General features: G+C 37.0%; 1 protein-coding gene across 6 annotated transcripts in view; it reads left to right on the top strand.

The window, feature by feature from the left end:
• Nucleotides 1–14,483, top strand: part of Mgat1 (alpha-1,3-mannosyl-glycoprotein 2-beta-N-acetylglucosaminyltransferase) — an 85,109-nt gene that overhangs the window by 48,929 nt on the left and 21,697 nt on the right. For all 6 annotated transcript variants that reach the window (XM_089089665.1, XM_089089669.1, XM_089089667.1 and 3 more), the window contains exons 7-8: nt 1,475–1,579; nt 9,133–9,223. In XM_089089665.1, coding sequence (XP_088945791.1) covers nt 1,475–1,579; nt 9,133–9,223 — 196 coding nt within the window. The remainder of the gene's footprint in view (nt 1–1,474; nt 1,580–9,132; nt 9,224–14,483) is intronic.

The following is a 14,483-nucleotide window of genomic DNA, read 5'->3' as shown; positions in this document are numbered from 1 at the left end:
ACATGGTATACATGGTTATAATTGGAATCGTGCAAGGATTTTAAATCTTCATTATTTGAGACATAAGATTGGCCCATGGCTCCTTTAGTGCTTCCCCTCCCGGAGATTAGTGCAATTTAAGTCTAGTTTAAAAATTTGCATTAGACCCTTTGAATCGCCAAATCGCCGCATCATACTTTCATATATTGTATTTAATTTTTATTGGCACTTCTTTCTTTCGTTTGGGAAATCTTACTTTTTGATTTAGTTTCTGTTCATTTTCTGTTATCATATTCGGAGTTATCTGAAACACCAGAGGGATGCCGTAGCCCCCCCCCCCAATATCCTGCTCTTCATGCTAATTTATTAGTTTTTATAACAATATTTTGAGAGTCATTCAGTTGCATTTACTTTACGCAACAAAAATAAGTTTTCCTTAACTTTATGGAGGCTATCGTCCTTTTATGGAGGCTGTCGTAGGAATTCAACTTTATATCACAAATTTTTTTGTAATGTTTAAAGACTACCATTTTCCATTGAAACCTGCTATTTTCGCAATAATAGGAGAGTTATCACTCACTGGGAGCTGTCATGTTGCAAGATTGGTCCAAATAGATTCTTTCAAATGAAGTTAGGCTTAAGGCTAAATTCCCCCACCCTAAAATCTGATCTGAAGGCAAATTAGGAAGGTTTAAACGGAAACTACTGCCTTGGGCTTTAAATGTTTTTCTTAGTCCCTTCCCCTCACAAAAAGTTCCCCTCCTCTGCTAATAGTCAGCGTGTAACTATGTAGAACTTAACACTGTTAGAATTTCTGTATAAACGAGGTACGTATTGTTAACTTCGGTGTTATCAATTAGAAATATTTTGTATAAGAAACTATCTTTCAAAAGGGGAAATTAAGTACATTTTTCTTGTATAAGTTTCATTTGTAAATCCTTCATTGAAGATGGTAAATTCAAAGTGAATAAAGCACACATTTTGAAATAGTTTTAAAGAGAAATATTTTCAACGTGTATATAAGAAGAAAAAAATAAACCGAAAAAATGTTTTCAGTGAAACGTTTCCCGTTTTAGTTGGTGTATGTCACGCCAATTTTTGGCGTAGAAGTTTCGACATAGGAATGGTATTAGGTACTTTGTGCATATTCCGAGCTGCCAAGATAGTTGATTTGTTAGCTGTTTAAAATTTGTTACATGGTCCTAAACTAAGGAGAAAAATTAGTTTTGACCTTTTGGCAACCTTCAAAATGGGCTTTGTCATTTTTAACCAGGTTTGCGCATGTATAGTATAAATACCCTTGTATTTCAGGCTTCTCATAGAAATATGTAAAAAAAAACAACAATAAACCGAATGCGTAGAACGCTACTTGTTGTTCAACAGATTGTTGTTCAACAGCCTTGTAGCCCTCATTATTGTTCAAAGATGTATTTTTTTCTAATATAGACTTTGATTGAGGCAGACTTTGTATTCCCTCACATTCTTTTGTTTCCAGTTTCTGGGATGACTGGATGAGACTACCAAATCAACGTAAAGAACGTGCTTGTATAAGGCCAGAAGTGTCCAGAACAAAAACATTCGGAAAAATAGGTGTTAGTAAGTAAGTATGAAAGCATTTTTATTCACCTACATAAATGATAGGTTTTGGAGGGAATTACCGCGCGTCCTGAACGTCAAATAGTCTATTCGGGTTAAAATACCTATAAGATAAAGAGTGTGCGAAAAAGAGACAGCTAAAGCGCGAGGGACGGAAGGAGAGCTTGTATTCTTTAAAAAACTCATACAGTTAACAATAAACAAAACAACTGCAACCAAAATAAACAGATAGAGAGAGACAAAGATGGGAAAAGAATTGGAAAAGACAGAGAGATAAAGAAAGAAAGAAATGAAGGGGAAAAGATAGGAAAAAACGAGAGAGAGAGAGAAAAGAAAAAGGAAATAGAAACTAGCAAGTTGTAAATCAATCAATCAATCAATCATTTATTACCCACAACTAACAAAAAGTAGTACAAGCGGAGTACATAATAATAAAAAAGAGAAAAAAAAAAAAACTCAACAAACACTAGCAATTAAATTAAACTATGAAAAGAACGGTAAAAGACCGTGGTCAGGGCCAAATTTACAAAATGCATGTCCAAAAAGCATTTTGTGTAGGTCACCGAGCGTTTGAGTTACATCCGTAACATAGAATTTTTTAACTATATACCGATTTCTAGTCCAAGGTGGCAGAGAAAGAAGAAATTTGCAAAATTTGAAATAAGTAACTTTAATCTTTTTTAAATCCTTTAGCTTAAGAACAGAATGAACACCCGAAAAATAAAGCACAGAATGATCAGAAAAAGTCGAGAATAAGCGCCCAAGAACTCTTCTGTTATGTTTTCCACGGTTTGCTACAATTTTTGAATAACTGAACTGAATTTTTCTTACTGAATCAGCAACAATCTGTTTACGAAAGAGAGCTAGAGAATTAGAGACAGTAATACCAAGCCACCGAAAGGAAGAGACAGAAAATACAGAAAATTCATTACATACCAGAGGAGTAGACGAAGACAGATTATAAGATAAGAATTCACACTTGTCAAGATTCAGGGATAGACCAATATCTAGGAAAGACTGAGAAACTAAGGAAACCATCGCAGAAAGAGCAGACTTAGCATAACTAATCAACAGAATGTCATCAGCATAGGCAATGTAAGAAACATCAGTAGAACCAGAAAAATAAGTGCCTGAGATCTTCTCCAGAACAGTAGAAATACAAATTTTTAACAGGGTTGGTGATAAAACACCTCCCTGCCTAACACCACGAAGCACTTTAATAGTTGTTTCTGGAGAAGATTTCAGGCGGAGTTAAGAACTAGAATACCAAAACCGTAGAAAGTAAATAACCGAAAAATTAACACCAGAAGAAGCCAAATAACCGAAAAATATGTTACAGTATGAGCATGAAGACCGACAAATCTTATCTTTTTGAAGGCTACCTTAGGTAGGGAGCAGAAGGGGGGGGGGTCAAGAGTGGAGCTGTAATCATAAGGATTTTTTTTTTTTACTTACTATTGCATGTTGAGTATCAAAAATAGATAAAGTTTTTCTTAATATTGTATCTTTTCACGAATTTTAGTTATAAATTTGCTCCAAACCTTCAATTTAATGTAGGCTGATAAGTTTAGGCATTGTGCATAAACATATACACACCTTTGTATGTAAACGTACATGTGCGTTTGTCTGTGGACCCCACATCAAGGAACAATAAAGATAGGATGGTGCAAACAATAATAACATTGGCTGAACTAATTGTATGGCCAGAACAAAATTTGCACTTTACTAAAAAAAAATATAAATGTTTTTACTTTTTTAGCATTTTTTGTTTAATGGAGTTCTTTAGTTTTTTTTTTGAAAAACTTATTTTGTGGAAAAAGTTTTTTTAATTAATTTCTGTTCGTTTTATATTGACATAGTCTTTTCAGGGAAAAAGCAAATAATGCTTTAAATCTTTTCATTTAAGACTTTATAGATTGGCCTGCTATTTGTATGCTAGAGAAAAATTTTAAGCAGCTCTTAATAACATACACCCTTTTAAAAATCTGGACACAAATAGTAGTGTTTAATTTAGTTTCATACCTCCTTTAGTTGACCTGAAATGGAAAACTTGATACCATTCACAAAAAAATCTGCTTATTTTCTTTGATAGCTTGGATACACTTGCGCTATTTTGAATTGGTTAAATTTTAAGAGCAGAAGTAGCCCCGAAAGTTTGAACATATTACCCCCAGTCGTTCTTGGGATACTACTGAGATGCCTTATCGGGAATTAGCATTAACACAGTGCTTTTTTATTTAATATTATGCCAACTTTTAGTTTTTAAACATATGGGGCAATTTGGAGGGTGGGGTGGGTAGGGGGACTAGTTGCCCTCCAATCACTTTCAACTATTAAAAAGGGCATTAGCCCTTTCTATTTTCAATCGAATGAGCCCTTTTCGAAGTTCCTACGACAACTCCTTCAATACGAAGTGCCCTGGTCTAAACAAACAATAAAAAAATAATACATTGTACCCAGATCGATCTTTACTATAAAAATGTCAAGCCTTCCATTCACTTTCGACAATTAAAAAGGGCACTGGTCTTTCGATTTCCAATCGAATGGGCCCTTTTTGAAACGACAACGCTTTCTATAAACACCTTATATGCCCCCAGGGCATAAATTACAACCCTAAACCTAAGGGCTTCTAGGGTGGTTGTCATCCTCTACGACCGAATTTCCAGAACTTTCAACTACGTTAAACAAAATGGTTATCTCAAAATTTTGATTGGATGTGTTTGGGGAAATGGTGGCTCATTCAATCGCCCCTTTTGAGAGGGGCGGTAGTTACTCTCCAATCATTGTCAACTATTAAATATTGCAGTAAGCCTTTCAGTTTCTAGTCAAAGGAGTCTCTATGAATTTTCTACTACAACCCTTTCCATAAAAATATTATATGCCACCAGAGTATAGATTAAAACTTTTACCATGAGGGCTGCGGGGGTGTCATTCTCAAAGACCTAATTTTCAGTTCTTTCTACTACGTTGAACAAAATGGCTATCTGAAAATTTTGATTGGATGTGTTTGGAGGAATGGTGGGCGTGGGGGTTAGTTACCCTCCAATCACTTTCGACTATTAAAAAGGGCACTAGCCCTCTCAATTTCCAATTGAATAAGCCTCTTTTGAAGTTTTACGACAACTTTATCTATAAAAACCTTAGGCCTATATGCCCCAAGGGCATAACTTAGAACCTTTGCCCCTAGGGCTCTGGGGAGTTTGTCGTCCTTAAATACATAACTTCCAGAACTTTCAACTACGTTGAACAAAATGGCTATCTTTAAACTTTGATTGAATGTTTCTTGGGAAATGGTGGGCGTGAGAGGGGGTTAATTACTCTCTACCCACTTCCGACTATTAAAAAGGGCAATTTCAATTTCCAATCAAATGAGCCCTTTTTGAAATTTCTACAACAACTTTCTATACAAACTTTATATGCCCCCAGGGCTTAACTTACAACCCTTGCACTGAGGACTCTGAGGGGGTTATCATCCTAAAAGACCTAATTTCAAGAACTTTTAACTACGTTGACCAAAATTGATACTCGAATTTTTGATTGCATGTGTGGGAAAATGGGGGGCGTGAGAGGCGCGTTAGTCGCTCTCCAATCACTTTCAGCTATTAAAAAAAGCACTAGCCCTTTCAATTTCCAACTGAATGAGCCCTTTTGAAGTTTCTACGACAACGCTTTCAATAAAAACCTTATACGCCCCCAGGGCATAACTTACAACTTGCCCTGAGGGCTGCGGGGGAGGAGGGGTTGTCATCCTTAAAGACCTAATTTCCAAAACTTTAACTACGTTGAACAAAATGGCTATCTAAAAATTTTGATTGGATATGCTTGAGGATAAGTTGGGTCTAAGAGGGGGGTCAATTACATTCTCCTTGATTTAAACTATTAAGAAGGGCCATTTTAATTACCAAAAAAGCCTTTTTAAAGATTTTTGCAGCCACTTTGTATATAAACCTGATATGACCCCAGGGCATAACTTACTCTACTTGCACTGAGGGCACTAATGGGGTTATCATTCTAAAAGGCCCAACTTCCAGAATTTTCAACGATGGTGGACAACATGGATACCTAACAATTTTGATTGGATATATTTGGGGAAATAGTGAGCGTGGGAGGGGGGTTAGCTACTCTTCCATCCCTCCTGACTATTAACAGGGTACTAGTCCTTTCAATTTTCAATTGAATGAACCGTTTTTGATGTTTTTACAACATCGCTTTCTATAAAAACTTTACATGCTCTCAGGGCATAACTTACAACCCTTGCCCTGAAGGTTGTTGGGGGGGGGGATTGGTTGTCATCCTTAAAGACCTAATTTCCAAAACTTTCAAGTACGTTGAATAAAATGGCCATCTAAAATTTTTGATTGGATGTGTTTGGGGAAAAGGTGGGCGTGAGAGGGGGGTTAGTTGCCCTCAAATCACTTTCGACTGTGAAAAAGGGCACTAGCCCTTTGAATTTCCTATCGAATGAGCCCTTTTTCAAGTTTCTAGGACAAAGATTTCAATAAAAACCTTATATGCCCCCAGGGCATAATAAACCTTGCCCTGAAGACTGTGGGGGGAGTGTCCTACTCAAAGGTATAATTTCCTGAACTTTAAACTGCGTGGAACAAAATGGCTATCTCAGAATTTTGATTGGATATGTTTGTGGAAATGGTGGGCGTGGAAGGGGTGTTAGTTGCCTTCCAATCACTTTCGACTATTAAAAAGGGCACTAGCCATTTCAATTTCCAATCGAATGAGCCCTTTTTGAAGTTTCTACGACAACGCGTTCTATAAAAACCTTATATGCCCCCAGGGCATAACTTACAACCCTTGCCCTGAGGGCTATGGGGGAGTGTCCTCCTCGAAAACATAATTTCCATCCGGAAATCAACAACGCTGAAAAAAATGGCTATCTTTAAAATTTTGATTGGATGTGTTTTGGGAAAAGATGGGCGAGAGAGGTTAGTTGCCCTCAAATCACTTTCGACTATTAAGAAGGGCACCAGACCTTTGAATTTCCAATCGAATGAGCCCTTTTTCAAGTTTCTACGACAAAGATTTCTATGAAAACTTATATGCCCCCAGGGCATAACTTGTAACCCTTGCACTGAAGACTGTGGGGAGAGTGTCATGCTCAAAGGTATAATTTCCTGAACTTTAAACTGCGTGGAACAAAATGGCTATCTCAAAATTTTGATTGTATGTGTTTGGGGAAGTGGTTGGCTTCAAAGGGGTGTTAGTTGCCTTACAATTACTCTCGACTATTAAAAAGGTCAATAGCCATTTCAATTTCTAATCGAATGAACCCTTTTTGAAGTTTCTCTGACGACATGTTATATAAAAAAATTATATGCCCCGAGGGCATAACTTACAGCCTTTGCACTGAGGACTGTGAGGGGGTTGTCCTACTAAAAAACCTAATTTACATAACTTAAAACTACGTTGAATAAACAGGCTAGCTCAAAATTTTGATTGGATGTGTTCTGGGAAAAGGTCTGCGTGAGAGGGGGGTTAGTTGCCCTCCAATCACTTTCGACTATTAAATAGGGCACTAGCCCTTTGATTTTCCAATCGAATGAGCCTTTTTTGAAGTTTCGACGACCTATAAAAACTTTATATGCCCTTGCCCTGAAGGCTTTGGGGGAGTGTCCTCCTCAAAAACATAATTTCTATGTGGAATTCAACTACGCTGAACAAAATGGCTATCTCAAAATTTTTGTTGGATGGGTTTCGGGAAATGGTGGGCCTGGAAGGGGCGTTAGCTGCCTTCCAATCACTTTCGACTATTAGAAAGGGCACAAGCCACTTCAATTTCCAATTGAATGAGCCCTTTTCGAAGTTTCTACAACATTTCTTCGATACGAAGTGCCCTGCTCTAAAGGAAAAAAATAATAAATAATATGTTGTGCCAACAACGTTCTTATATGCCCTCAGGGCATAACTTAAAACCCTTGCTCCGAGGGTTGTGGGGGAGTTTCCTTCTCAAAAACGTAATTTCTATCTGGAAATCAACTACGCTGAACAAAATGGCTGTCTCAAGATTTTGATTGGATGTGTTTGGGGGAATGATGGGCCTTGGGGGGGGGGGGGTGTTCTAGTCACCCTCCAATCACTTTCGACTATCAAAAAGGGCACTAGCCACTCCAATTTCTAAGTGCCCGGGAATGGAAACAAAAAAAATAAAATAAATAATACATTGTGCCAACATCGTTCTTTACTTAGGCAGCGCTATTGCGCTGCCTATGATAGGTTATTAACCATGTGTCAAGACTTTTCAAAATCCATCGGCCGAAAATATTGGCTTTTTCAAAAGATGGCCCATAGAGCTAGCACTGGCTATACCTTCGCAATCTCTATCCTTCCCTCCTTTGTCTTTTACTTTGGTCAGTAGTTCAAACGTGTTTTTGTGGACTTTGGCTGAATTATAATTCCATTTAACGGCCCAATATCAATTTTATACCATTTTCTATCCCAATTTTCTGCCTCAGTTTTACTATATTTGGAATAATTTAGTTTGTTTTGATTCGGTTGATATATCATTCATAGTTTTAACCTTCTTTGTCGCCTAATCCAAATCTCCGTACCACAGGGTCCTTAGGTGCTTCGCTGTCAGTTCAGATCAAAGTATAGCAGAGTATTCTGCAAGATTGCGCCAAAAGGAAATAGATAATATTGATAGTTTGCGGTATCCCACTTTAGCAAATGATTCCATACTTTTTTTTATATCAAATTTTTGCAAAATGTGGTGCTTGGTGGCTCACAGGGGTCAAACCCTAAACCAAGCAATGAATTTGCTGGTATATCTGTTTTAAATAGGAGTTTTATAGGCTTACATCTTTGTTTACGTAAAGTAGACATCATTTGATGTCATTTAATATCTCGATCATCGAGATTTACAATGATTCATACCCCCTATAGCTCATTTGTGACCGAAAATTTCGTTTCAGCAGTAGTTAGAATTTTATATCACTTTTTAAATACCTCGTTAGATCTTCTGATTTACTTTTTATCGAGACAGATGCTTGAAGAAGAAGAAAGGAAAAAAAAGGTTAGAATGAGCAATAAATATAGTAGATGAATATTTAATAAATACAACTTCAGCAACAGAATAAAATCATGTTTAATAAAGACTATTTTTTGTTTTGTTTATTTCTTTGCTCAGTACAAGGATCTATTTTGTATAAACTTACGATGAATTTTTCTTGAAAAAAAAAACAAATAGAAGACAAAGTTCTAAGTAGAAACTGTGTAGAAACTATAAAGGTCCATTCACAACAAGATGTTACTAATGCCGAGAATTAGCTAACGCTAACTTGATCTATCAAAATTTTTGATAAAACTTTCCAGCCAATCAGAAAATTCTAGGAAAAATCTGTCTGATTAGTTCAGACTAGCGTTAGCTAAATTTCGGTAGTAGTAAAATCTTATTGTGAATGTGCCTTAACGGAAAAAATTCTTAGTTTTTGATTTGAGGTTATCAAATAACAGTAGAGAACAGTCCTTATTTTGCGGATTTTTTTCATCTTGTAGATCTTGAGTGTATAAGTGTCGCATAATTTTTTTAATTTTTTTTTTTAGCGGTCTCTTTTTCGAGAATCATTTGAAGCATATCAAGTTAAACGAAAAAGTTGTTGCGTTCGGCTCCTTAGATCTCTCTTACTTGTTGAAGGTAGTATTCTTTCATTATCATGTTTTTCTTTTCTTTTATTTCCTCTTTTTTTAAAATAAACTACACGAAGTATTGCGCTGTATTGACCGACAGAAAAAAATAGGCCAACACACTCGATCTGATGTATAATATACATATATGTTATGCAAGGGTAAATATGCAAGATTTATTATTCCAGTCCCCTCCCTGTACATAATGGAGTACCCTAAAGTACTCTCCTAGGTCCCCTTCTTGTTTAACTTATGATTAACCGCTTTGCTAAGGAATTTCCTCACAGATGGAAATTTATGGATGGCCTACTGAAAAACTTACTGACACTTTACACTTTACTGAAAAAATATAAATGTTTTTACTTTTATAACTTTAATAAATCAAATAATATTAACATTTTGATTACTAAATATCAGTATACGTATATTAAACTGACAATGCACTTTCATTTGTATTTTTTCAGTAAAGTGGAAATTTTGTTCTGGCCTTGGGAAGGCATAGGGGTTTTGCGCCCAACTTATGTTAATTACTGCTCGTTTTGAGTTTGACTTGGTTAATTATTGTAATTTCTGTTCGTTTTGGGTTTCATTTATTTATCAATGCTGATTTGTGGTAGTTTCACGCTTGGTAGATTATTTGATTTTAGTTTTGCTCATTTTTTGTTTAATGGAGTTCTTTACTTTTCTTTGAAAAACTTATTTTGTGGAAAAAGTTTTTTGAATTAATTTCTGTTCGTTTTATATTGACATAGTCTTTTCAGGGAAAAAGAAAATAATACTTTAAATCTTTTCGTTTTTTAAGACTTTATAGTTTGGCCTGCTATTTGTATGCCGGAGAAAAATTTTCAGCAATTTTTAACAGCATACACCCTTTGAAAAATCTGGACACAAATAGTACTGTTTAATTTAGTTTCATAACTCCTCTAGTTGACCTGAAATGGAAAACCTGATACCATTCGCAAAAAAAATCTGTTTAGTTTCTTTGATAGCTTGGATACACTTACGCTATTTGGATTTGGTTAAATTTTAAGAGCAGAAGTATCCCCGAACGTTTGAACATAATACCCTCAGTCGTTCTTGGGATACTGCTGAGATGTCTTATTGGGAATTAGCATTATCACAGTGCATTTTAATTTAATCTTAAGTCAACATTTACTTTTTAAACATATAAAAATTGGATTTGAGGAAGACTAAAATCTATTCTATAAATCGTGTACAACAACTTTCTATATAAACCTTATAGGCCCCCAGGACATAACTTACAACCCTTGCCCTGAGGGCTCTGAGGGGTTTATCATCCTTAAAGACCTAATTTCCATAACGTTCAACTACGTTGAACAAAATTGATATTGCAAAATTTTTATTGGATGTGTTTAGGAAAATTTGGTGGGCTTGAGAGGGGCATTAGTCACTATCCAATCACTTTCAACTATTAAAAAAGGCACTAGCCGTTTCAATTTCCAATTGAATGAGCCCCTTTGAAGTTTCTATAACAACGCTTTCAATAAAAACTTTATATGCCCCCAGAGCATAACTTACAACCCCTGCCCTGAGGGTTGTTGGGGGAGGCGTTGTCATCCTTAAAGACCTAATTTCCAAAACTTTTAACTACGTAGAATAAAATGGCTATCTAAAAATTTTGATTGGATGCGTTTTGGGAAAAGGACGGCGAGAGAGGGGGGTTAGTTGCCCTCAAATCACTTTTGACTATTAAAAAGGGTATTAGTCCTTTGAATTTAAATCGAATGAGCGCTTTTTCAAGTTTCTACGACAAAGATTTCAATAAAAACCTCATATGCCCCCAGGGCATGACTTATAATCCTTGCCCTGAGGGTTGTGGGTGCGTGTCCTCCTTAAAAATATGTTTTCTATCTGGAAATCAACTACCCTGGACAAAATGGCTTTTTCAAACTTTTTATTGGATGTGTTTGGAGGAAAGCTGGGTGTTGGGGGGGCTAGTTGCCCTCCAGTCACTTTCGATTATTAAAAAGGGAACGAGCCCTTTGAATTTCCAGTAGGATGAGTTTTTTTTGAAGTTTCTACGACAACGCCTTCTTTAAAAGCCTTATATACCCCCAGGGCATAACTTAAAACCCTTGCCCGGAGGGATTTGGGGGAGTGTCCTCCTCAAAAAGATATTGTCTATCTGGGAATCAGCTACGCTGAACAAAATGGCTATCTCAAAATTTTGATTGGATGTGTTTGGGGGAATGATGGGCGTGGGGGAGGGGGCTAGTTGCCCTCCAATCACTTTCGACTATTATTTTGATTGGATGTTTGATTAGATGTGTTTGGGGGAATGAAGGGCGTGAGGGGGGGGGGGCTAGTTGCACTCAAATCACTTTCGACATTTAAAAAGGGTATTAGCCTTTTGAATTTCCAATCGAGTGTCCCTGTTTTGAAGTTTTTGCGACAAAGCCTCATATAAAACCTTATATACCCCCAGGCTATAACTTAGAACCCTTGCCCTGAGGGTTGTGGGGGAGTGTCCAGCTCAAAAACAAATTTTCTATCTGAAAATCAACTACGCTGAACAAAATGGCTATCTCAAAATTTTGATTGGATGTGTTTGGGGGAATGATGGGCGTGGGGGAGGGGTCTAGTTGCCCTCCAATCACTTTCGACTATTAAAAAGGGTACTAGCGGTTTGAATTTCCAATCGAATGAGCCTGTTTTAAAGTTTCTACAACAAAGCCTTCTATAAAAACCTAATATACCCCCAGGGAATAACACAAAACCCCTGGCCCGAGGGTTGTGGGGGACTGTCCTCATCGAAAACATATTTTCTATCTGGAAATCAACTGCGCTGAACGAAATTGCTATCTAAAAATTTTGAGTGGATGTGTTTGGGGGAATGATGAGCGTGGGGGGGGGGGTCTAGTTACCCTCCAATCACTTTCGACTATTAAAAAGGGTACTAGCACTTTGAATTTCCAATCGAATGAGCCTGTTTTGAAGTTTCTACGACAACGCCTTCTATAAAAACCTTATATTCCCCCAGGGTATAACTGAAAACCCTTGCCCCGAGGGTTGTGGGGGAGTGTCCTCCTCGATAACATATTTTCTATGTGGAAATCAAGTACGCTGAACAAAATGGCAATCTCAGAATTTTGATTGGATGTGTTTGGGGGAATGATGGGCGCGGGGGGGGGGGGCTAGTTGCCCTCTAATCACTTTCGACTGTTAGAAAAGGGTACTAGCCCTTTGAATTTTAAATCAAATGATCCTTTCTTGAAGTTTCTACGACAACGCCTTCTATAAAAACCTTATATACCCCCAGGGCATAACTTAAAACCCTTGCCCCGAGGGTTGTAGGGAAGTGTCCTCCTCAAAAATATATTTTCTATGTGGAAATCAACCACGCTGGACAAAATGGCTATCTCAAAATTTTGATTGAATGTGTTTGGGGGAATGATGGGTGCGGGGGGGGGGGGGGGTTAGTTGCCCTCCAATGACTTTCGACTGTTAAAACGGGCACTAGCCCTTTGAATTTCCATTCAAATGAGCCTTTTTTGAATTTTCTACGACAACGCCTTCTATAAAAACCTCATATGCCCCCAGGGCATAACTTAAAACTCTTTCCCTGAGGGTTTTGGGGGAGTGTCCTCCTCAAAAAGATATTTTCTATCTGGAAATCAACTTCTAAAAATTTTGATTGGATGTGTTTGGGAGAATAATGGGCGTGGGGGGGGGCTATTTGCCCACCAATCACTTTCGACTTTTAGAAAGGGTACTAGCCCTTTGAATTTCCAATCGAATGAGCCTGTTTTGAAGTTTCTACGACAACGCTTTCTATAAAAACCTTATATGCCCCCAGGGCATAACTTAAAACCCTTGCCCCGAGGATTGTGGGGGAGTGTCCTCCAAAAAAAATATTTTCTATCTGGAAATCAACTACGCTGAACAAAATGGCTATCTCAAAATTTTGATTGGATGTGTTTTTGGGAATGATGGGCTGGGGGGGGGGATAGTTGCCCTCGAATCACTTTCGACTATTAAAAAGAGCACTAGCCATTCCAATTTCCAATTGAATGAGCCCTTTTCGAAGTTTCTACGACATCTCCTTCGATACGAAGTGCCCGGGTATGGAGAAAAAAAAACAAAAAAAAAACACATTGTGCCCACATCGTTCTTTACTTAGACAGCGCTAGCACGCTGCCTATAATTTATTCTTCCTTTGTCCGCCCGTGTCTTGAATATGCTTGTCCGGTTTGGCACCATGGCATCTCCCGCGAAGGATCAGAAAAAGTTGAATCCATTCCGAAAAGAGCCCTGTGAATAACTTTTAAAGAAGCTAAGGCTCCATACTCTTTTCTTCTAAAAAAAAAGCCAGTTTGGAAACACTTGAGCGCGGGAGGGTTTCATCGTTTCTCGGTTTTGCCCAAACAATGCAATAGCAAACCCTCGCACAGAAAATATTTTGCCCCCAATAGACACTCCCCAACCAGATTATGACAACCTCTGGTTGTTTCTGAACCCATTCCTATCTTGTCCCGCATTCGCTGCTTTACCTCCAGATATAAAAAAAACAATTGTCCCCTTCATTACGGAAAAAATCAACAAAACATCTCGATAGTTTTCCCATTTTAATTATTTCTTACTGTTGTTGCCCAAGTTTTGTATTTTGTTCGCTTGTTTTGTTCTCCCTTTTTTTATATGCCCCTTTAAAAAAATGTTAAATGTGTATATTATCTAGTTATTTTTTGGCTTTATCAGTTTTTTGCCTTTTTGACTTAATCTGACACTGCATTTTATTACTTTGACTAAGGAATAATTTTTCATTCTGTTGTTGTTGCTTTGGCAGTGTTAGCCAGTTTTTTTGTGATTTTTTTTTCTTGTTTTTTTTTATGACTCAATTCGAATTCGGCCCTTCGGGGTTTGTGAATTTGTGATAGAAATTTTCCAAAATAAGTGTCTTATCTATCTTAAGGCCTCTTTTCCTCTCTTTATTTCTTTCTTCTTTCCCGAATCTCAAATCTAGCATCGAAATCTTTTCATAATTTGTTTTTCAGAAAGCAGTATCTTTAAACTATTTTTTTTTGTTTTCATGTAGCTTTTACATTTTTATTTTATTTTGATTAAAATAAAATTTAAGGTGTGTCCTAGCTGCGTCTTTTTATTTTGCCTGTATGTATAACAAAAGATCGAGGCTCATTGATCAATATATCATTTCGACAGTCTGTAGTTAAGGTATTTTCCGAGTACAATGCGTTTTCATGTTGAAAAATAAACCGAATTTTGTTGCATGAAAGTAAAAACGCTGCTAAAAA

The sequence above is a fragment of the Artemia sp. Qi Xiang Cuo genome, chromosome 5, assembly GCF_049724085.1.
Source record: "Artemia sp. Qi Xiang Cuo chromosome 5, ASM4972408v1, whole genome shotgun sequence".
NCBI lineage: Eukaryota > Metazoa > Arthropoda > Branchiopoda > Anostraca > Artemiidae > Artemia > Artemia sp. Qi Xiang Cuo.
This window is presented reverse-complemented; position numbering and strand designations above follow the sequence as displayed.